Source organism: Arvicola amphibius, chromosome 5, assembly GCF_903992535.2.
Source record: "Arvicola amphibius chromosome 5, mArvAmp1.2, whole genome shotgun sequence".
NCBI lineage: Eukaryota > Metazoa > Chordata > Mammalia > Rodentia > Cricetidae > Arvicola > Arvicola amphibius.
Window position 1 is genome coordinate 138,809,589 of NC_052051.1, and position 21,199 is coordinate 138,830,787.

Below are 21,199 nucleotides of genomic sequence, written 5' to 3' on the forward strand. Positions count from 1 at the left end.
GCAAGATAGACACAGGGTGTGGGTTCTCACCCTGAAAAATCTAGCACTAAAGAGGCAGAGGTAGAGGGCTCACCTACAAGTTAGAGACTGCCTGGGCTACATGGTGTGTTTTTTATTTCTCTCTCTCTCCAAACAGAAAAGTACAAGCACAAAAAGCTGTTAAAGGTTCACTTGCATTGTCTTTGGGGCTGTTTCCCAAGCTAACGGCAGTACTACCCTTTGGTTGATTATTTCCCATTAATATAAATAAAAAAAAAACATGTTTGACTTTCAAAACATTTTAATTGTTTTGATAAAAGATTTACTACAACTTTAATTAAAGTGCTTTAGTAATTCTCCCAACGAAATCACTAAATGTTTGTTTTCTTTTTGCCATTTTAATAGGAAATAAAATTTTTTTACTGCTATGAACCACAAAGCAAGTGCTAGGCCAGCCAAGTCAGTATAGCAAAAACAGAAAGAGAGAGAGAGAGAGAGAGGGGGGGGGAGGGAGGGAGGGAGGGAGGGAGGGAGGGAGGGAGTGCGGGAGAGAGAGAGAGAGAGAGAGAGAGAGAGAGAGAGAGAGAGAGAGAGAGAGAGAGAGAGAGAGGTTTTCTATTTTGGTTTTTCTTCCACGATACGAAATTTTTATTGTTTGTCTAACGAGAAAAATTCAAATGATGTAGCTCTTTGTACCAACTGTGCCCATCAAAGAACTCTCCCTAAACCATGCTACCAGTAACACAATAACACACAACTTTAACAGTTGAGAATGTCAAAGAGCAAGTCATCAATGTTGAACTCACAATCAGGTCCTTCTCAATCTCTTCGTACACTTTATCCAAAGCTTCATCCCGGTTGGTCGAGGCCACGCTGGCAGCCATAAACGTTTTGTTCCATTCTGCAAACTCCTTCTCTTCAATTTCCCTGTAGCACAGGCACAGGGTTCGGAGAGTCTCACTAGCAAAGACCTGTTTGATTTACAAGACAAAAGCCACCCATGCAAACAAGAGTTACTTCTCCAAAAATTCATTTTCAAAATTACACTTATGCTTACATTTATACTGTGCATGTGGCAGCTATGGACTATATGGGTCACAACAAAGGCATCAGAGCTCAGGGGTCCCATATTTTGCTTCATTACCCTGACATCTGGAAATGCTTTCTTTCCTCCACTCCATAGCTAGAATTTGGTAAAACTCTTGGCAACCAGAGAGTTGTTAAGCCTATACCTCAAGGCAGCTAGCTCCTTGCTCAAGGTCCCTGGAAGAGCCATGAGCCAGTATTCCCTCGTACCAGCCCTGAAGACCTGGATGCTGAGAAAGGGCTTCACAACCGAGGACACTGCAGCAAGAGCAAAAGCACTACCCACCATGTCCCTACTTTGGTGTCCCCAGCCCATGACACCAAAGCAAGGGGAGCATTAGCTAAGAGTGAGCAAAGTTCTCATTTCACTGGAGAGACAGCCCAGAAGGCAAGAATGGACACTCTAGCAGATGGGGCAAAGTAAGACGTACATCCAGGGCATCCTGTGTTTCTTGCTTCGTAGGATTCATCGGATGGAGCCGCTCATAAATTACGGTGTCTGCGCCTTTACAGTATAGCCGAATACTGCCTTCTGGGGTCCGCACTGGTAGCAAGGGAAGGAAAAGCCACAAGAAAGTTAGGTTGGTTTCTCTCTCTCTCTCTCTCTCTCTCTCTCTCTCTCTCTCTCTCTCTCTCTCTATATATATATATATATATATATATATATATATATATATATATAAATTACATGAATTGAACTGTTGCCGTCAGCAAACTTGGCAAACTGCTACCTGCACTGAAGGCAGCAGTAAAATACGAAACCATTCATTCAAAGTCAGTTCAGTTTTCTAAGCTGTTTTAACATGCAATTTTAACAAGTATTTATAGGTTCCATACTATGTGCAATGTCTTCCACAGAATTTTCCTTGTCCACACTAATAGGAGTCTTCCTTACCTGCCTTTGAGCTCACACCATTTACTGCTTCTAACAAGGCTCCTGTGACCACTTTCTTATAGCGTTCAATCTACCATCAAAGACTACACTCCACTGCTAACTACACTTTAAGTTCTGTGAGGTCGGTGCCAGGGACGATTGCCAGTCTATCAGTTGGGCACCCAGGAAGCAATGAGTAAAATATCACTCCACCCGCTAATACTCAAGCATCACAGTGGGAAAGTTTATGAACTCAGCGAAGCAATAGTTAGCATCACTATCCGTGAGATAAAACATCAGGTGCCTTTGCATGGTGACCCTCTGAGAAGAGCACAGCATCATTACATAATTTTTTTTTTTTTTTGCCAGCAATGTGTGACCAAGATATAAGCATTAAGTAGACAAGCCCAAGACAAGGACATTCTACAACAAAACTGACCTTTGTTTTATGAAAATGCCAATATTTGAAAGGTCCAAAAGAGGAAGAAGAATTGTTGGTTTTTTTTTAATTCAGAATCATGATTTTCTAATTCAATGTTTGATCTCTGAGACCGAAACTCATACAGACGGAAAGAGGAAGATGAAGACAAAGAGGAGGGGATCAGAACGCGAGAGGGTTCCTGGTAAGACCCGCCAATGTCTGTAGGTCAGCACTGTAGGGGGTAGGTGATAACGCTGTATCAATGAGGTGAGCACTGTAGGGGGCAGGTGATAATTGTACTGTGTCAGTGCAAGCTTCTGATTCTGCTCACTCACACACATCTAAGGCTCTTGTTGGTAGGGGATAGCTCTAATGACTACATGGGGAAGGAATATTGGACCTGTAGCTTCCTTTCAAGTAGTTCAGAACATAGTAACCTATATCTAAATGAAACTAAATGTTAAAAACTAGCGGCTATTAGAGAATACACAAAAGCACCACCAGCCATCTTTGTAATTTTCCTGTAGGTTGAACATGATTTCAAATGACTTAGAAAAAGAAATTCAAATCTGGAACAAGACCCTCATCTTCACCTGGTGACCTGTCAAGAGCCTAGACTGGCGGTGAGGTTGGGACTCATGGACACAGCCTTTCCTGCTAAGGCCTCCCTTTCCTGGCCATGGGCAGAGAAGTGTTGGGAGGGGACCTGACATAAAGGAGAACAGGTCTGGGGCAGCACTGTTGGTGTACTTCTCCTGCCGCTATAGACTCAGCAACTCAAGGCCTTATGGGTAGAGAATGTCAAAAGCCTTTGCGGGATTCAAGAAGGTCACAGGGAGTAGTGGCAGAGTGAAGAACAGAGAAAAGCCAGTTTCCATCAACCTGGACATCTTTCAGAAGTCAGCTGTCCATCCATGTCCTCATTTATCCAAGCATCACTGAATGAACTGGAGAAGAGGCACATGGAGTTGAAGGAGTCAGAGAGCCTGGGGTAGAGACCCACCGATGATAGACATCCGCTTCCGGTCACTGTTGAAGTCCAGAATGGCGAGCACATTGTAAGTCCTTTCTGTGCCCAGCTCGCTGACCGTGATAGTGTTCTGTGTCCTGGCGAGGAAGGCAAAGCCGAAGTTCCTGGCGGCGTTTACCAGGGCACCTTCATCAGGAGAGGCTGCCTGGTAGTTGAGCTGCCCTGGGGAGGGAAGCAAGAGAGAAATGCCAGAAGAGCTGTGGACGAAGGTGGGAAGCCATACCTGAGCGCTGTACTGAGAAAACCTTGCACGGCCCTGCACATCGTATAGAGAACAAGTCAGCGCTTCTGAAAGCTTACACAGAAATCACAATGCTGTAAACACTACATTTCCTTCAAAATTAAAAGTGGTAATAGCGATTGCAAATAAAACTGTCTTAAAATGGGCATGTGGGGAGAGGAATCTCAGAATTCCACCATCTAGAAGAGAACACTACTAACAGTTCATTGTCTCCTCAGGCCTCTGCAGCATGACTGAAATCCTAACACACTGGGTGGCTGTTTACAACCTGATTTCTTTTTTAGTGTCAGATTTTGAGTCTGTTGGCATATCTTTAAAGAGTCTTCATAAATATTATTTTTACTGAGTATAAAACTGCTATTCTTTTCTCTCATAGGCATTTGGTTTATTTCTAAACTTTCTGGCCCATAAAAATAAAATTGCTATAATCATTGAGTGTGCACATAAATAACATGTGTGTGTGTGTGTATATACATACACATGTATATGTTTTCTAAACCTGGACGTTCATTATAAGGACTCATTTACTGGGCTGTACAATGTATACATGTCTGTCATAAGTTATACTTAAAAGCATTTCCCCAGTCAGATGAAGATTTACAGAAAAGGGCATTTAGTTTTCCAATGAGAAAGCAGGGCACAGATGTGCTGGCAACACCTCTTCCTTCAGTCTACCTAAAAGAGCAGACAGCCATAGATGGAACCCCTTCTTTCCATGTTAGTTCAGAGGCTAAATTCCAATCCCATCAGCATCTTAGTTCTGTTCTGTTTCTTTCATTCTTGGGATGTGTGTGTGGGGGGGGGGAATCACTGTGCTCCTCAAGCTGGTCTTTAGTTCATGCCTTCTTCCCTCCTCAGCCTCCAGAATAGCTGGAACTACAGACACCATTATCCCCACATATGCTAAAACTGATCACCTCCAAATTAGTTAGTAAAGAAGGCATTATAGGCTCTTTTTCTATCCAGAAAGCCACGCTAGCAGTCATGGGAGTGCTTGCTTGCTACATCCAAGCCCTCTACAAAGATACAAATGCCAACTGACTGTTGACCCAGTGCTGGGCAAGCAGCAGTGAGAACACGGCACCGCCCTTCAATATTTTAACTTGGCCGGAACATAAATATCTTCCATAATATTGACAGAGAAAGGAAACACAATAGTGAAAGGGCAAATTGTCCATGGTTCGGACAATCCTAACTGCAGCCGAACCTTGATGTTTGGATTACCAAAGGAAGTGTTCCAGCGGTAAAATCACAGACTTGGCAACAAACAGAAGGGAAGAACATTGGAGGCCTGATCTAACACTCGGTTTTACATCTGCAGGAGAAGTATGGAGGAACAAACACTCCTCAGAAGAAAACTTACTTTAATTGCCCTCCTAGGGGCAACCCAAAGCTTTTCTTAACAGACTCATCTATGGATTAAGATGGTATCATAAGAAAAACAAAAGTGTGGGGCTGGACAGTTGGGTCAAGACACTTCTTGTGCTTACAGAGGTCCTGAGTTCAGATTCCAGCACCCATACCAAGTAACTCACAACTATCTTAACATCAGCTCTGGAGGATCCAATACCCTCCTCTGTGGGTACTACATTTACATTATCTATCCATTCATCCATCTATCCATCTATCCATCTATCCATCTATCCATCTATCATCTATCCATCCATCCATCCATCCATCTATCATCTATCTATCTATCTATCTATCTATCTATCTATCTATCTATCTATCTATCTTTCTATCTATCTACCCACCCACCCATCCATCCATCCATTATGTCTCTCCCTCCCTCCCCTACCTCTCTTAATTAAAAATTAAACACACACACTCACAAATGCCATCGTTACCTCTCACTGCTTCCTTTTCTAACTGCTTCTGACTACCAACAATACCACAGAGCTTCCAGTCTCCAGCCTCAGAAATGCCTTCCGTTCTTCGACCTCTCAAATTCGTAAACAGAATGCCTCGTACATTCATGACTTTCTCATTCTTTGTGAGCATCTCGCAATAATCCAACACCCCAGAGTTCCTATCATATCATATCCGGGGATGCTAAGGTCTCCTATGAAAAACTCTATGAGCACTAGATTAAAGAGCACCAGGCAAGACAAGCTCCATGGCATTTTTAGACTCTGCCCTCATGCAGCCTCTGTGGGAAGAGTCTCCAGGGCCTCAAGGTTCCCATCCCAGTGGCATCATTCATTCTCTTCCAGTCATTCATTCAGCACTAACCTAGCCGTTACTTTGAAGGGATGTTTTAGATTTCACAGTAGGTCCTGATCAGCCGACTTTAAGAAAGAGAGTATTACCAGGGATGTAGCTCGGTGGTAGAGCACTTGCCTAATATATGCTAGGCTTGATCCTTTGTGCAGACAAAGAAGGAAAAAAAAATCCCCGCCCCAGTCAAAACCAAACAAACAGACAGAATAACCAGGTGCTCTGCAGCTAACTAGATGACTCTTAGGAAGGACATCTAGTTAGTTTGGGAAGAGAGTCAGAACCTGGAGTTTCACTTAAGGAGGGTTCCCCAACATGACTCAGTCTCACAACGACTGAGGGCAAAAAGCAACCCTAGCTGTAGGCTCACCGAGAAATGGGGACCTCAGCCCTACAATGACAAGGAACTGAACCTTGGCCCAACCACCTGAGTTTGGAAGAAGACACTGAGCACCATGTGAGAACATGGCCACACTGGGATCCTAGTGAGACGCTGAGCAGAGAAGCCAGCCAAGTGACACAAAATGTCTGACCTCACGAATGATGCGATCAGAGACAGATGTTTCTAGCTACCTAGCTGTAGTAACTGATCACAACGGAGCAGGAAACTCCTGGAAGTATCACCACCCAAAATGTCTTCTGAGGCAGTCAAATGTCTAGGGCCATGTCTATAAAAAGAATTCTTCCTCTTCATACAACAATAATTTTTAAAAAGTCAATCCCCATTTTTCTATGGTGCTAGGAAGCAAACCCAAGGCCTTACACATGCCAAGCAAGTGTTCTCTCTCTGGGTTATATTCTTACTCTCCATTATCCTCCTAAAAGAGAGACACCAGAAGGTAGCCAAAGAAACAGCCATATGGTGAAGGAGGACACCGAATTGATGCCTGCTGGATGGTCTCAGGAAAGCCCCTAGAGCTTTTGGCATCTGAATCTGTTTATCACAAAATCCCTTCCAAAGAACTCTCTCATGATTCTCTACTGGATCAAAGTTCCATTTCTTCTATAAGATCCTGCACATGAAGATACAATTTGCCTTGGTTCTCAGGGGCTTTTATTTGTCATTTGCTGGGCAAAAACTATTACTTGGTATGTTCAACCCTGCAACTCAGCTGGCAGTGGGGCAAACAGCTACAGGATTACGCTGGAGGGAACTTTGAACAACTATGCTTTCTACGGTGCTGTTGAGGAAAACGGTGGCCGGATAAGGACTAAACCAGGCCTGCTTCATCTCTGGCACACACTCCAAGGCCTTGCCTCTCAGTCCAGTGAGGACAAGAAAATGGACTGTATAATTAATGTACATTTGTCTAAGGGCGCAGTTAACGTCCAAAGTGTCTCCATACATTCAAAGAAGAATCCTAACAATAAATCAAGACCTAAGAGAACAAGGGTGCTTAGAAAGAGCCTACTTTATTCTTGTTACAATAAGTCAGATTTGCTTGGGTAATTAGATTCTGAACCCCATTCTGTGGTCCCTTGCTCTGCCACACACAGCCCCTCCTGTCTGAACTGTGCTATTTTGCTTGACGGAACTATCCATTGTATTCTAGGAGAATGGATTTCTTTGAAACCTGCTGAATGGTATTTTTACACATATGCCTTCTCAGGAGGGTTTGATATCACTACATACAAAACATCCATGCTGGGACTCCATCAGGAGGCGCTTTCCTGCTCTGTAGGAACTTCAGTAATACAGAGAATGGGGTGAGGTGGATGAGTGACGTGTGGGCGGAGTGCTGCATTGGAGCCTCACCCAAAGCATTCCTTTCATCCTCTCCACAACGCATTTGTCTAGCAAGAGGATTCGAGAATTTCTGTCCACACATGATAAAAATAACTATTTTTTGTTGACACTGGACAGATTTCCTCTGACCAAGAAGGTGCAGACTGAACTTAAGAATTCCGCAGAAGAACCTAAACTCCTTGCTGCTCACTCATGAATTCTCATTAATTTTATTCCATCAAATGAGAAAAGCACCATAAGGAGGCCTAGGCTTTAGCTGATCTAATTCCAATTCCAAATATTTTAGTCTAGAGAACAAAAGCAGACATCTGAAAGAAATCTGAAGAAAATAATGCTTAAGTTTAATGCCCATTTATGATACAAATAAGGCCCAATTATACATTCCCAATGAACAATTGTAGAAAAAAAAGATTTAGGCTATTTTATTCAATAGCCAACCATCCAATAAATTATATATGTGTGTGTGTGTATTATGTGTGTTTGTATGTATGTTGTGTATGATACAGCACACATTTGGAGGTCAGAGAAAAACTTGTGAGAGCTGCTTCTCTCCTACCATGTGGGTCTTGCGGATCAAACCCAGGTCACCAGGCTTGGCAGCAAGTGCCTTTATCTGATGAGCCATCTCACCAGGTCACCAGCCATATCTTTTAACCTAATTTCATTTACAAAGGGATAACCCATTCTGAGCTATAATTACATCAGATATCATCTTTGAGAGAAGTACGTTTTTTTGGGAGATGCAAGAAACATTTGTCTAGCACACAAGCACTTTTCAAGCCCAGTCCTACCCCAAAATGAAATGAAATAAAGTAATTAAAAAATCAATAATAAGGCGTTTCATGCTTTGTTACATCATACACATCCAGTGTCAGGGTTCGCATATGGCCATTGCTTGAGTGTGTGTGACAGACTTGGCATTTGTTACACTTGAGTCATGAGTCATCTGCCAACTCCAAAACTGGCCTCCAGTGTCTGAGACACCAAAGGAACACTCACCATCAATTCTTTCCACCATGACTGTATGGCAAATGGAAAGCAAGAAGAAGAACTGTCGGACTTCCGGCTCTTTCCCTGACTGGATTTGCTCAATCAGGTAATGGTCATAAAATGCAAGCTTTCCATCAGCAAAGGTATTCCAGCTAAAATCCACTAACTGAAAGAAATGGAGAGAGAAAGAAAATGCAATTAATGAAATTATATATATATATATATATATATATATATATGTATATTATACATATATTAGGGCCAGCAAGATGGTTCATGGAGTATAAGCACTTGCTACCAGGCCTGACAAATTTGGTTTAATACTGATACCTGGGATCCACAGAGTAGAGGAGAGAACCAGTTCCTCCAAGTGGTTCTCTAACCTCTACAAGTGCACTGTGGCAGCACACATGTGCACTTGCATGTACACACACACATACACACATACACACGGTTTAAAAATCTGTACCCATAACTGATACTACCTTTTCTTTGTAGCTAAGTTCTTAATTATGCCAAAATCACCTTTGGATTTTAGCACATTCCTTCTTATTTTTATTTTCTATGTCTGAGTGTTTTGCCTATATGTATGTGGACCATGGGCATGCCTGGTGCCCACAGAGGCCAGGAGAGGGTGTGAGGGCACCCTTTGGAACTAGAGTTACCCACAGTTGTGAGCTACAGTGTGTGTGCTGAAACTAAAGCCTCGGCCCTCTGAAAAGAACAGCAATTGCTCTTAACTGCAAAGCCATTCACGTTCTTGTCCTAATTCGTGAAGTTTTTGCACACTATAGTGAGCTGAATTGTGTCTTTCACACAGGTATGTCTGGAGCTGTGATCGGGTTAAGATGGGGTCATGTGGACTAGGATGGAAAGGCAGATGTCCTTGTAAGAGACCAGTATGAACAGAACCAAACACATGAAGAGAAAGAACCCCACGTGACAAGAGAAATAGAGGTTAGAGCCTGGAGCCTACAAGCCAGGATCACTGGAAACTACCAGAGGCTATGGAGAAGCCATGAATCTTCTCCCTAGAACTCTTGGAGGAACCAACATAAGAATTCCAGTCTCCAGAAATGGGGGGAGATCAGTTCTGCTACTTTATGCCCCAGTCTGAGGCCACTCAACCTGGTACCCACCGAAGCGAATCCACAGCAAGCAGTGCTTTGCCTGAACCACTCACCTCTATTTTGCTATGGCTGTGTTGAGAAGCGTCCCGATGGTCTCCTAAGAAATAAACAAAACAAAACAAATTGAGTCTGAGTGAGCAGAGCCCCTCCTACCTGGATTTGCAAGCACAGTTGTAGTGTCAGATGTGGCTGTCATTCTTGGTTTGGGATGGTTCTGGGGTAAAGAATCATTTTTCAGGAGTTGAAAAATAGAAGAATATTAGACCCAGGCCTTGATGACTCGTGCCTATAACCTAAGTACTTGGTAGGCTAAAATAGGAAAGTCACCACGAGTTAAAAGCTAGCCTGGGCTATTGGGTAAAATCCTGTTCAAAAATGAATTGAATAAATACATAAATATATTCTAAAGATAAAGGATATTTGTTAGAAATCATTATGTGGCCTGCAACGGCTAAAATATTTACTATCTGGCTCTTCACAGAAAAAGATGGCCAAATACTGACCAGAGCTGTTTGAAATACTGATGCCTGTTCCACAATTCTCCTTTGGAACCGGAATGGTGTCCTTTGACACACTTTAGTCTGCCATCACTATGGTGACAAATTCCTCAACCCCACAGTGTGCTGTCTTCTTCAATGATGGGGAAACGCATGCACACCATACATATTTTCTAAAGGGGGAAAATGTGCACGTGTGTATTTAAAAAAAAATCAAAAGTTAAAAAAAATCAATACTTCAAGGCAACATTAAACACTATTCGTGTGTAGAGAATGTTCCAGGAGAGTAGGGTGGAGGTCAACTATAAACTATTGAAATCCTTTTTAGTGCCCAGCTTGGTGACAAGGTGCAGTCACCTTGTGCAACTTTCACTGCTATCTACCTCTGGATGTCTTTATCTTGATAACCGAACTCTCTAGCATTTCACAGTAACTTCCAAACTTTGGCAGCCGGTACTCTCCTTTGTCCCTGTGACTTTGACTACTCCAAGTACAACCACACAAAGCTTTTGTGAGCTTATATCACTTCGGGTAATGTCCTGAGGGCCCATTCATGTTGTAGCACATTTTGCTCATTTCTTCATCCAGTGATAGATAAGTGGGCTGTTCCTACCCTTTGCCAAATATGAATAAAGTTACTATGAGCTTGAGTAAACATCTACCTTCCCAGGTGGCTCCTTTTCAAATCTTTTGAGCATAATAGATCCCTAGGCACAGAATTGCGAGACCGTGCAGCAATTCAGCTTTTAAGTTTTTGAAGGGTGTTTGTTTCTAACTATTGATTTTGTCCCCCCCCCCCTCTCTCTCTCTCTCTCTCTCTCTCTGTGTGTGTGTGTGTGTGTGTATGTGTCTGTCTGTCTGTCTGTCTGTTCTCAAGAGTGCCCGTGATGTTTCTTTGGCAATTGAACTCCACACAGAGAGGGTACCAACAAACCATAGGAAGGTAGACTCTGTCCCAGACAGCACCCGGGATATGCTATTTCTACCCCTAGTCAACAGTAAACCACGCCTGTTATTTCAGACCCCAAACATAACTCATCCTAGTAAGTGAAAAGTAAGCAAAAGAATAACTCTGCAATTGCTCTGCAGAAGGACAATACTCTAAGCTTCAAGGGCACCTATGAAAGGAAGGGTGTGCTCTGACCCCCACTTCACAAGCCTCACACTCACCATAGATTTGCCCGTTAATGCAGCACTTTTTGAAGGTCATGATATTTTGTGTGAGTGTCCCTGTCTTGTCAGAGAAGATGTAATGAATCTGTCCTAGCTGTTCATTCAGCGTGGTGGTCCTTGCCTTCGCAGGCGTGTCCTTCTCGGCATAGTACATCTGCAGGTCCCAGTTGATGAAGTGGCTTTGTCCCAAACGGATAACTTCCACACTAGGAGGACAGAAGAAGGCTTTTCAATGGGGAGTGGAGAGGCTATTGGCCAAGAAAGAATTCTGCTCTCCCTGGGCACATGGGAATGAGCTGCTTTTCTTCTGCTTTGGTTTGAAAACTAACGTCCACTTGTATAATGGTTAATCGTTCTTTAAAAACGGATTTATAAAGCAAGAGCTCTCAAGGACGCAGATGTTGAGTCTTCCTGGAGCTGAAGTTATAGGAGACTGTGAGACACCCAACTCAGGTGCTAGGAATCAAACTGAGAGCATTATGTTCTCTTGACTGCTGTGCCATCTCTCCAGCCCCATGGTTAGCCCTGACAGTTCATTTGACTGAATTTTAACATTCCCTACTGGACACACCTCTTATTGTGTCCTTGAGTGTGTTCCCAAGACCGGTTTACCTGAGGTGGGAAGGCCCCCTATGATGGGCTGGGGTCTCCAGACTGAACAAAAAGGAGAAAGTGACAGGATATCAGTGTCCCTTTCTGTTTCCTGAGTGCATACAATGTGACCAGCTGCCTCGTACTCCTCCTAGCATGCGTTCTCCAGCGTCATAGACTGTACCCTCAAGCCAAGAACCCAAATAAACCCTTCCTTCTTTAAGCTTCTTTGATCAGATATACTGTTAAACCAATGAGAAGATCACCTGTTATTACCCCGCCCCTCCTCCCATATAGTGAAACCTAATCTTCAGTGTAACAGTACTGAAGTAGGTAGTTTTTTGTGATGGTTAGGGCTCACAAATGGCATTAGCATCTGTATTAAAGAAGCCTGCTGGAGCTCCTTTGCCCCCTTTTGTCATGATATAATGCAAGAAGGGACCACCTGTGGCACAATAAGGGCTCTCACCGCTTACCAAGAACTCTGCTCTTGATCACTGACTCCCCAGTCTTCTGAACTATGAAAATTAAAGTTCTTAAAAGCTACACTGCGCTCCTCTGACCAAACCTATCACTCTCCAGTTTCAGGGTGAGTAATGTTCCCTCATGGCATCTCATCAGAGTGATTTCCTCCCCATGCCTGAGCTCGTCATTCACAGCTAAGGAACTCTGCGCTTAGAACACACAGCCCAGTGGGAACAGTAACAGTGATACTCCAGCCAGAACCACAGATACAGTCACCCCACTCTTTTCTCTCATTCTCCCTCACACCTAGGAACAACTGGGACAGTCAAGTTCGCCTGTACAAAGAGAATCAGGACCCACTAGATGACGTACCCTCATGTCTCAAACAAGTCAGGTCTTTTGGCAATTAGCACCTTAGTTGCTTACCACACTGGGAAAAAAAAATACATTCACTTTCTAAATTCTCAGACTTTACAGAATGTCCAAAAGGAGATATCCTAAGAGGACCAGTTAGATTTTAAGACTCAGTTTTAAAATTTAAATTTAAAATTTAAATTCAGATTTAAAAACAGTAAGGAGGCTGTTTGCACACCCACAACTGCTACGTGGGCAATGCATGGCTGCAGAAGGCCTATAGGTGGGAATAAGTCCCTAACAAATGGTAGTCCTGCTTGGTGTTGAACACTGCAGACAAAGCAGATGAAGTCCCTGCCCATAAGCGGACAAACAAAACAGTCCAGCAAATGTAAACTCTCGAGGGTTGCACATTCTAGGTAGAAAATCAAAGTAGAGAGCAGCAGATAGAGACCAATAGGAAGGGGAAGTAACCATTTAGATCAGGCGAGGGAGAGGCCAGGAAGATAAGGTAACACAATTATGCACCAGTTGGATTTGGGACCTTTGAAGCCGAGACTGAGCCTTGTAATACAGAGTAACCAGGCAGTCATTACCTGAACAACAGCCCAGAGGCACCTGGGATCTCATATACTCATGTCATTAGAAGCTTTAATTAATTTAAATTTTATGACATGTGTGTTTGTTTTTATTTTGATTTTATTACATGTAGCTACTGATATTCTCTGAGTGGGAGGTAAATCCCTAGAGCTGCCTTCTGTTCAGTGCACACTTTACCGGAAACCAAGATGCCGAACCAAGATGGCAGGGCTAAGGAGACGGATGACTCAGTGGGTAAAGTGCTTCTTGTACGAGCAAGAAGATGAGTTCAGATCCCCAGCACCCACATAGAAGCTGGACATGCTGGTGTGTGTCTGTAACCAAGTGCTTCAGGAAGGAAAGTAGTAGTAGGGTGGAGGCGGGCAGAGTCTTGGTGCTCACTGCCCAGCAAGTCTTGCTAAGATGGTGAGTTCCAGGTTCGGTGAAGGACTGACTGGTTACTCTATGTATTCCAAGGCCCAGTTTCTCCTTCAATGGCCCCAAATCCAACTGGTCAATAATTGTGAACTTTGATATGAGAGGAAGAAGGAAGAGAAGGAGGAGGGATGGTTATAAAGCAGGGAGCTGTGACCCTGACCTTTTGTTGGGATGAGGATTGGCATTGCAGAGAGAAGCAGCGTTTAGAGAGGCTGAAGGAAGACAGAAACACCCTTCCTACCACGAGGTAGCAGCGAGAAGCAGGGGCCTGACAGGCGAGCAAAGCTGGAACAACTGTAATAAAGAAGGTTCTGGCAAGGGAACAGAGGCTTTGAAAAGGAAGAATTTTCCCCAACGCTCTAAATCTCCACTTTCTCCAGGAACTCTTTTTGAACCCTGTGCTTTGGAACCCACTGAGGAGGAGTCGCCAAGCAAACGACTGTCACCTTTGCCCGTGGAATGTCACTAGCCTTATCTACACAGACGACAAGATAGAAGATGCTTAGCACAGGAGAGATATACAAAGTTCATGGCCTTCTACCTCACTCTCAGTTCCAAAAGAAGTTTATTTTCTTCTTCCTTTTGATCTTTGAAACGATTGTTGCTAAACATGAAGGTGGATCACTGGGAAAAAGCACCACGTTGCTCTGAAAGTAAGAGAAAGGGGAGGCCAGGCTTACCTGACATAGAGAGAGATGGGCACCATGGTGTTCAGCACAATGATGTAGCCCCAGAAATTCAGGAAGCCCCGGTAGGAGGGCGTGGCATTTTCTCCATCATAGAGGTACCAGGAATAATTGCCAACTTGTGCTTCCCAATAAGCGTGGCCAATGGCGAGGCCGGCAGAAACCAGGATGAGTACAATAAAGATCTAGAAGACATGTATTGCAAAACAGGACTTCCAACTCCACACATTTCAAAGATTCTCATAATATTATCTAGCACTTTATAATACATATGACCTTTTAATGGTCTGTAAAAACAGTACACTTAGAAGAAAACAGGACTATAAGTTTGCTTTGAAAGTCTAGCAAGTAACAGCTGATTTCTTTACATTTATAATGCTAGGTTTTCTTCCCCAAATCATCTTTCAAAAGAGGAGCTGATGTCTTACGTTCAATCCTTAAAGTCCTTCTTATGACAGGGTAGCCTTGCAGATATTATTACTTCAAACAGAGATATATTGTTTGGAAAGATAATTCACCCTTGCATGAAGAAACTTAAAATAACACTGACTTGAGAGGGTCATAGATAATAGTGAATGGAAGTTGTTCTAATTTTTTTTTGAGTAAGGGTCTCATGTAGTCCATGCATGCCTTGACCTTCCCATATACTCAAGGGTGACTATAGCCTTTCTGATCTACCTGCCCCCACTGATGGGTGCTGGGAATGAAGACCCGCTGTTTATGAGATGGTGGGGATCCAAACCCAGGGCTTCATTAATACTAGGCAAATTCTCTACCAGTTGGGCTATATTGCTATCTGTTTTTTCCTCCGAAGACAGATCTTGCTGTGTAGCCAGGCAGGCTCTGACCTCTCAATCCTGCCTCAGCTGTCAAATGCTGAGAATATAGGGATGGGCCACCATATCCAGCTATTTTGGTTTTTGTTTGTTTGTTTGCTTGCTTTTAAGAAAGGTGGGTAAGTCAGGCAGTGGTAGCACACATCTTTGATCCCAGCACTCGGGAGGCAGAGGCAGGTGGATCTCTATGAGTTTGAGGCCAACCTGGTCTACAAGAGCTAGTTCCAGGACAGGCTCCAAAGCTACAGAAAAACCCTGTCTTAAGAAACAAAAAACCAAAAAAAAAAAAAAAAAAAAAAACAAAGAAAAGAAAGAAAGGTGGGGAAAGTATTCATACATGGTCAATGCTATAGGAGTTGTAAATGCAAATATTTATATAAAATTTATAAAAAATGCAAAATGATAAAACATCTCCAATAGGCTCATGCATTTTTTTTATTTGGTCCCCAATTGATGGTGCTTTTTAAGAAGGTTGTGAAATCTTTAGGAGGTGGAGCCTTGATGAAAGAAGCTTGGTTCTACTTCCTGTTCCCTGTCTCTGGTTCCTGACTGTTGGGCCCACCTTATGCTTCTTTGGCTAGGTGATGCCTTCCCACGTGACAGACTTTATTTACTGGGAACCATGAGCCAATAAAGCCCTTTTCCCCTTTAAGCTGCTTTGGGTCATGGTATTTATCATAGCAGCAGAAAGGTAACTAATACAGTAGACAAGATTATCTAAGGTGTAATAGGTGCTATGTTAGGGGGCTGAGAAGCATATATTTTTAGAACAAAAAAATTCAAGCCAGCCTGGGCTGCATAGTAAAACCTTGTCTCAATTTCTTTTTTCAATTCTCCTAGCCATATTTATATTTTCACCGTAGTAATAAAATTTCCAGGGAGAACGTAGTGTTCTGAACACAGGCTCTCAAAGTATCTTCTTGAGATGAGTGGTCCCAGAGGAGAGACATGATCTATGAGTGCTTGCATTGGGATGGTTACAATAACACTAGATATAAATATTCCAGGTCATAAAATTAAGGGTGGGGGTGTTGGTCTTCAGACAGCTTTACTATTTCTTGTGGCTGTAAGTATGTACACACCTGAACAAACTGTCACTGCATTCTAAAGAGTTTATTCATTCAGGTTGAACCTTAAATATTGGAAAAGCAATTCTCAGTGTGTGCAGAAGGGTTTGCACCGCAGGCCTAAGCCCACTCTCCTTGGAAGGTGGCTTTCAAGATAGGCTGGCAAATGGAGACTTAGGTTTGGGGAGGGCTTCCCAGCTTCTTATTTCTGATTCTTCTAAAACAGTGGTTCTCAGTCTTCCTAATGCTGTGACCCTTTATTACAATTCCTCATGTTGTGGTGACCACCCAACCATAAAATTATTTTCTTCGCTACTTCATAACTGTAACTTGTGGCTGTTATGAATCATAAAGCAAATATCTGATATGTAAAAGGGTCTTCTGACACCCCCATCCTCCACCCCCACCAAGGGGTCTTAACCCATGGGTTGAGACTCACTGTTCTATATAGAAACAGTTCACTATGCTTATTTGGGCCAACAACACCATTGAGGCTGTCAAGCAGCATTTTTACAGAAGTCTGGGATTTGGAGGATGGTGGGCATGTGGAGCCTACACACCTAGCCCCCAGCTAAAAGAGTCACTGGAGACAACAGGGAGCACACACAGTCACAAACTGTTGTTGAGGGAACTGAGTGCCTGTCTGGTGTGGCTGCATGTGGGATTTAAACCAACTCCCTTGAGATTTCATCTGGTGAGCCTTCTGCTCATCCTGTTTTGTAACCGTGGGCTGCAGCAAGACACAGATGTGAGCATCTGTCTATGCCAAACCCTGTGGCTCCTCCCAATCTTGAGCCTGAGTGCAGCTTTGAAGACCCTCAACAAACCTTATTTTTAGCCTTGCCTTAGGTGGGCTGGCATGCAAGAAGTGCATACACACATGACAGTACATGCACAGACACACACACACACACACACACACACATACACACACACTTGCATTTATGATAACTGCCCCTATGGGAAATAGGAAACTAATGTCTGTAAATCTACCTCCCAGTTCCTGGAATTATAACGCTCCTGGCAAGAGGGGAGATATTTTAAAGAGAAATAGTTGTGCCCCACCCCCTTTGTCTACCAGTCTTTTGAGACGAGGGTCGCCAAGTAATTGGAATTTCCCCAGGAATCTAATGCTGGGCAAAGGAAAAGGCTGTAATCTGGTGCCAGCCAGAGGATTGGTACTGGAGCTCAGACAATGATGGGTCAGGGATGGGTAGGACCCGACCTAGCCAAGGCTGCTTCCTTTTGTACACTTCTTTCCTTCCATCTGCGACGAAAACTGTTGCCAGGACCCTGATGGACAGGTGTAGGATTCTTGTCCTTACGTGGCCACGCTGGGGAAACCGCCTTTCTCGGTTTCTGACTAGTTCTTGCCTGTTTCATTGACCTAATGAGGTTGGGTGGCCAAGACCAACTTGTTGGGGATGCCAGGGTCCTGGCTCTGACCCTAACAGCTCTGGTAAGAGCCCCATGGTGGTGCCCCTGGTTCTTAACTTGTCAACAGTCAATCATGAAAACACCTGGGGATAGTCTCTGAATTTTCTCTCCCCAGTGGGGCTGTCCTTGCTGAAGTGTAAAATTTCTCAGGAAAGCCTTGGGACCCCCTTTCCATCCATCCTACTAGGCTTGGTGCATCCAGGCCTCTTTGTGCTCCGTCTAAAGCTGCAAGATCACCTTGCATTAGAAAAACATACATCAAAATTACTGAAGAAGACAGCCATCTGGTCTAGTCTCTCATCTACCAGAATGAAAAATAAATTACCGTGTACACCATGTAGTTCATCAAGTAGTCAATTTTGGTTCTTTTAAATCTGGTTTTCCCACTATTCTTCATTATCTTAGTGTCAGCACCTAAAAATGGAAAATTAAATGTGATTAATAGTTGGAAAATTCAACTAATAAGCATGTCAATAAAATTATTCTTTCTGTGACTTTGGATAGACACTCCAAAGCCGTGGTCTAGCTATCCAGTCCCAGTTAACTGGAATATCAGTCCTCCTGCCTCGGCCTCCTAAGTGCTGGCATGTGGAGCCTGGACCACTAGGCTCAGCTTTCTTGAAATCTTAAAAACTTGAAGTACCTGCAAAAATGACCAAGCCATGGCAGACATCGGTGTTCCTAATCACACAACCACGCAACAGGATTTTGTCAGCATCCAAAGGGAAGCTCCGTTTCCTCCAAAACAGGGTGCCTGTGAACTTGTCTAGCCGGTTGTTTGGTTCTTCACATTCAATGAAACCTTTTTCAAAAGGTAAGAGCCATATAATCAGCCAAATATGAAAGACCCAGGCTTAACCAATGGACACCAAATAAAACAATTTGAATTTAAAACGAAGTAAGGTTGTTCTGTACAAACCATCAAATGTCGCCAAGTTATCTTCTGTTTGGAGATACTGGTCTGTGATTTCAAGGGCCATTTTGAACTTCAAATTGGTTTCCCTACAGGGAAGGGGAGGCAGGTAGAGTTATAGGAGCACAATTTGGAGTTCAAAAGAACAAAAAGAAAATTCCACAAAGTAACCTGGGGCCTACCTGGGAGTGAGTGAAACTTAACCGTTGGCTTGTTCTATTTTCAATCTCTAATTGAAAGTTTAGGTGGGGCAATCTGATTCTAGAGCAAGATTACAAACCTAAAATGTGTCCCTTCCTTTTGCTGTGTGCCAGTGAAGACAGAGTAACCACAGCCTTCTTTTCAAATGACCTCTTAACCCCAAGGAGGTCTACAGCAGGGGGCCCCACTACAATGGTACCCACAACAGACCCAGAACAGACACCCTGCTTAGCACCTTCAGCCAATGTCCTTCCTAGAGCAGGCAGTGGAGGTGTTTCTACAAGACAACTCTATCTAGGAAAGGAGGTGGCAGTAATACACAGGCTGCTCCAACCACAGCACAAAGGAAAGCAAGTGTTAGCGCTTGGTGGGGCAGGCAGGTACATCTTCTCAGGAAAGCAGGGCTGCCAGTCACACAAGAGTCTCCACTCATTAGGAAGCTGGCTGGTGATCCCAGCTCCACCATTCAGTTACGAAAAGGCATGATGGGACTTCCTGTCTCTGGAAAACTTCAGAACAAAAACTGTGTCACTGCAAACACGGGATGCTCAACTAGCTAGCTGATCTACAGAGCGAGGGAAGCTGGATTTCCACTCCTGAGTCTAGACCTCCAGAGAGCAGTGGGTCCACATCTGGGATATGAGAAAAAGGAGCCACAGAGAACAGAGCCTTGACTGGCCCTTACTCTGTGACCTCAGCTAGGCTACTTCACCTCTCTGAGCCTCAGCTTCCTCACATGGTAACAATTACATAGCTGTTGAAAAGACTGAATGAGCTAATACTTAGGAATATCTACATGCAATTGAGTACTCAATAAATCTACCGAAAATTGCTTGAAAAGCAGCACTTTATTCTAAAAGAATTAAACAAGTTCAAAATTGCCTATCGACAAAGAACCTAATTGCGTTTCTGAAGATATAACAGCACCCATGGTCATCTCTGAGTCTGATCACTGCTCAGCAGTTTGTTTATAAGGGGCTAGGTATGTGATCTTGACAGAAGGTAGGAACAGTCCCATCTTAGAGTAGAAGCCCCATTTTATAGATAAAAGGAGTCCGTCCACTATGGCTACTGTAAGATTGACAGCTGGTGGCTGAGGCAAAGTCACGCCTCAGGTGTCCTACCCAAAATATGCAATGCATTTTCCCGTCCAGGCCCCCTCTGAAGCAGGTCCCCCTGAGACGCACTCACCCATCGAGCTCAGCCGTTTCCACATAGCAGAGGCTGTTTGGTTCTGAGCTGGACAGCAGCAGAATGTCAGCCTGTCCAAAACCAAAGACACCTGTCACATGGGGTCCCCAGGGTGGAAGGCACATCCCCTCGGGTGGGGTGGGTACTCATGAGGAGAATGAGAGAACGGGAAGCTGCTCACTTACAGGAATGAAATCGTTCTTCTTCAGACGAATGACGTCTCCAACTTGGATGTCTTTCCACTTGATGATTTTGAACCTAAGAATCAAAAATAACAATAATTCAGGCTTTTAAGTTTAAGGTCAAGAAATGATTATTCTTTCTGGGTATCAAAGGTTCTGAAAAATGTGCAAATTACAAGGAAGCATTTGCTACAAGCTCTGCCTTTCAATGAGGTCACAAGAGTTACCTTACCCTGCTTAGGAGGCACTGGCAAAGGGACTTTGTTGTGTTCTTTCCACCCTACCCAACATAAGGAAGAACCCACCAGAGGGCACTTCAACCTAGTGAGGACAGTGGGCACCTCTGTCTTTGTGCTCAGAGCTTGCTATGGCTCCCTGGTTTGTTTGTTTGTTTTTTCTCCTCTGTAGCTCTCCTCTGTCGCTCATCACTTTGTTTAGTGCTAGTACAAGGACAGGCATGCATGACTCACCATAGGCCACCAAGAATCCTCAATGGCCTTAGAGCTGGGCTCCTCTCATTCTTTAAATCCACAGAATCTCTCCCTTTCTAATGAAACCATGTTTACAAAGTTTCAAACTATAATACCCTGGCCCAAAACTTTTCACACATACAAAAGGTGTATTCTCTCACAGTTTGGTAAACCCTGGGGTTACTATTCTATCCGAGGTCATATGACCATGGGGTTTAGGAAACATTTGGCAACAATAACAGGTGTATGAACAAACAACTCAAATTCTTAAGGAGCCTGAGGTAGTTCTGGGAGGGTCCATCCACATTGCATCATGGGACTTCACTGCAGACATGATTCTGTCAATAAACACTGGTCAGAAGCCTTGGCTCAGGCTTGAGATGACTACGTGTACGTGTGGTATT

The 21,199-nt window shown here is 43.6% G+C and overlaps 1 protein-coding gene across 1 annotated transcript in view; it reads right to left on the reverse strand.

Moving 5' to 3' along the window:
• Atp8b1 (ATPase phospholipid transporting 8B1) overlaps positions 1-21,199 on the reverse strand; it is a 120,555-nt gene that overhangs the window by 22,328 nt on the left and 77,028 nt on the right. The window contains exons 7-18 of the mRNA XM_038330135.2: positions 20,329-20,401; positions 20,144-20,214; positions 18,758-18,840; positions 18,482-18,640; positions 18,164-18,252; positions 14,493-14,683; positions 11,383-11,591; positions 9,769-9,812; positions 8,595-8,751; positions 3,364-3,552; positions 1,497-1,609; positions 786-950 (exon numbers count right to left, since the gene is read on the reverse strand). Coding sequence (XP_038186063.1) covers positions 786-950; positions 1,497-1,609; positions 3,364-3,552; positions 8,595-8,751; positions 9,769-9,812; positions 11,383-11,591; positions 14,493-14,683; positions 18,164-18,252; positions 18,482-18,640; positions 18,758-18,840; positions 20,144-20,214; positions 20,329-20,401 — 1,543 coding nt within the window. The remainder of the gene's footprint in view (positions 1-785; positions 951-1,496; positions 1,610-3,363; positions 3,553-8,594; positions 8,752-9,768; positions 9,813-11,382; positions 11,592-14,492; positions 14,684-18,163; positions 18,253-18,481; positions 18,641-18,757; positions 18,841-20,143; positions 20,215-20,328; positions 20,402-21,199) is intronic.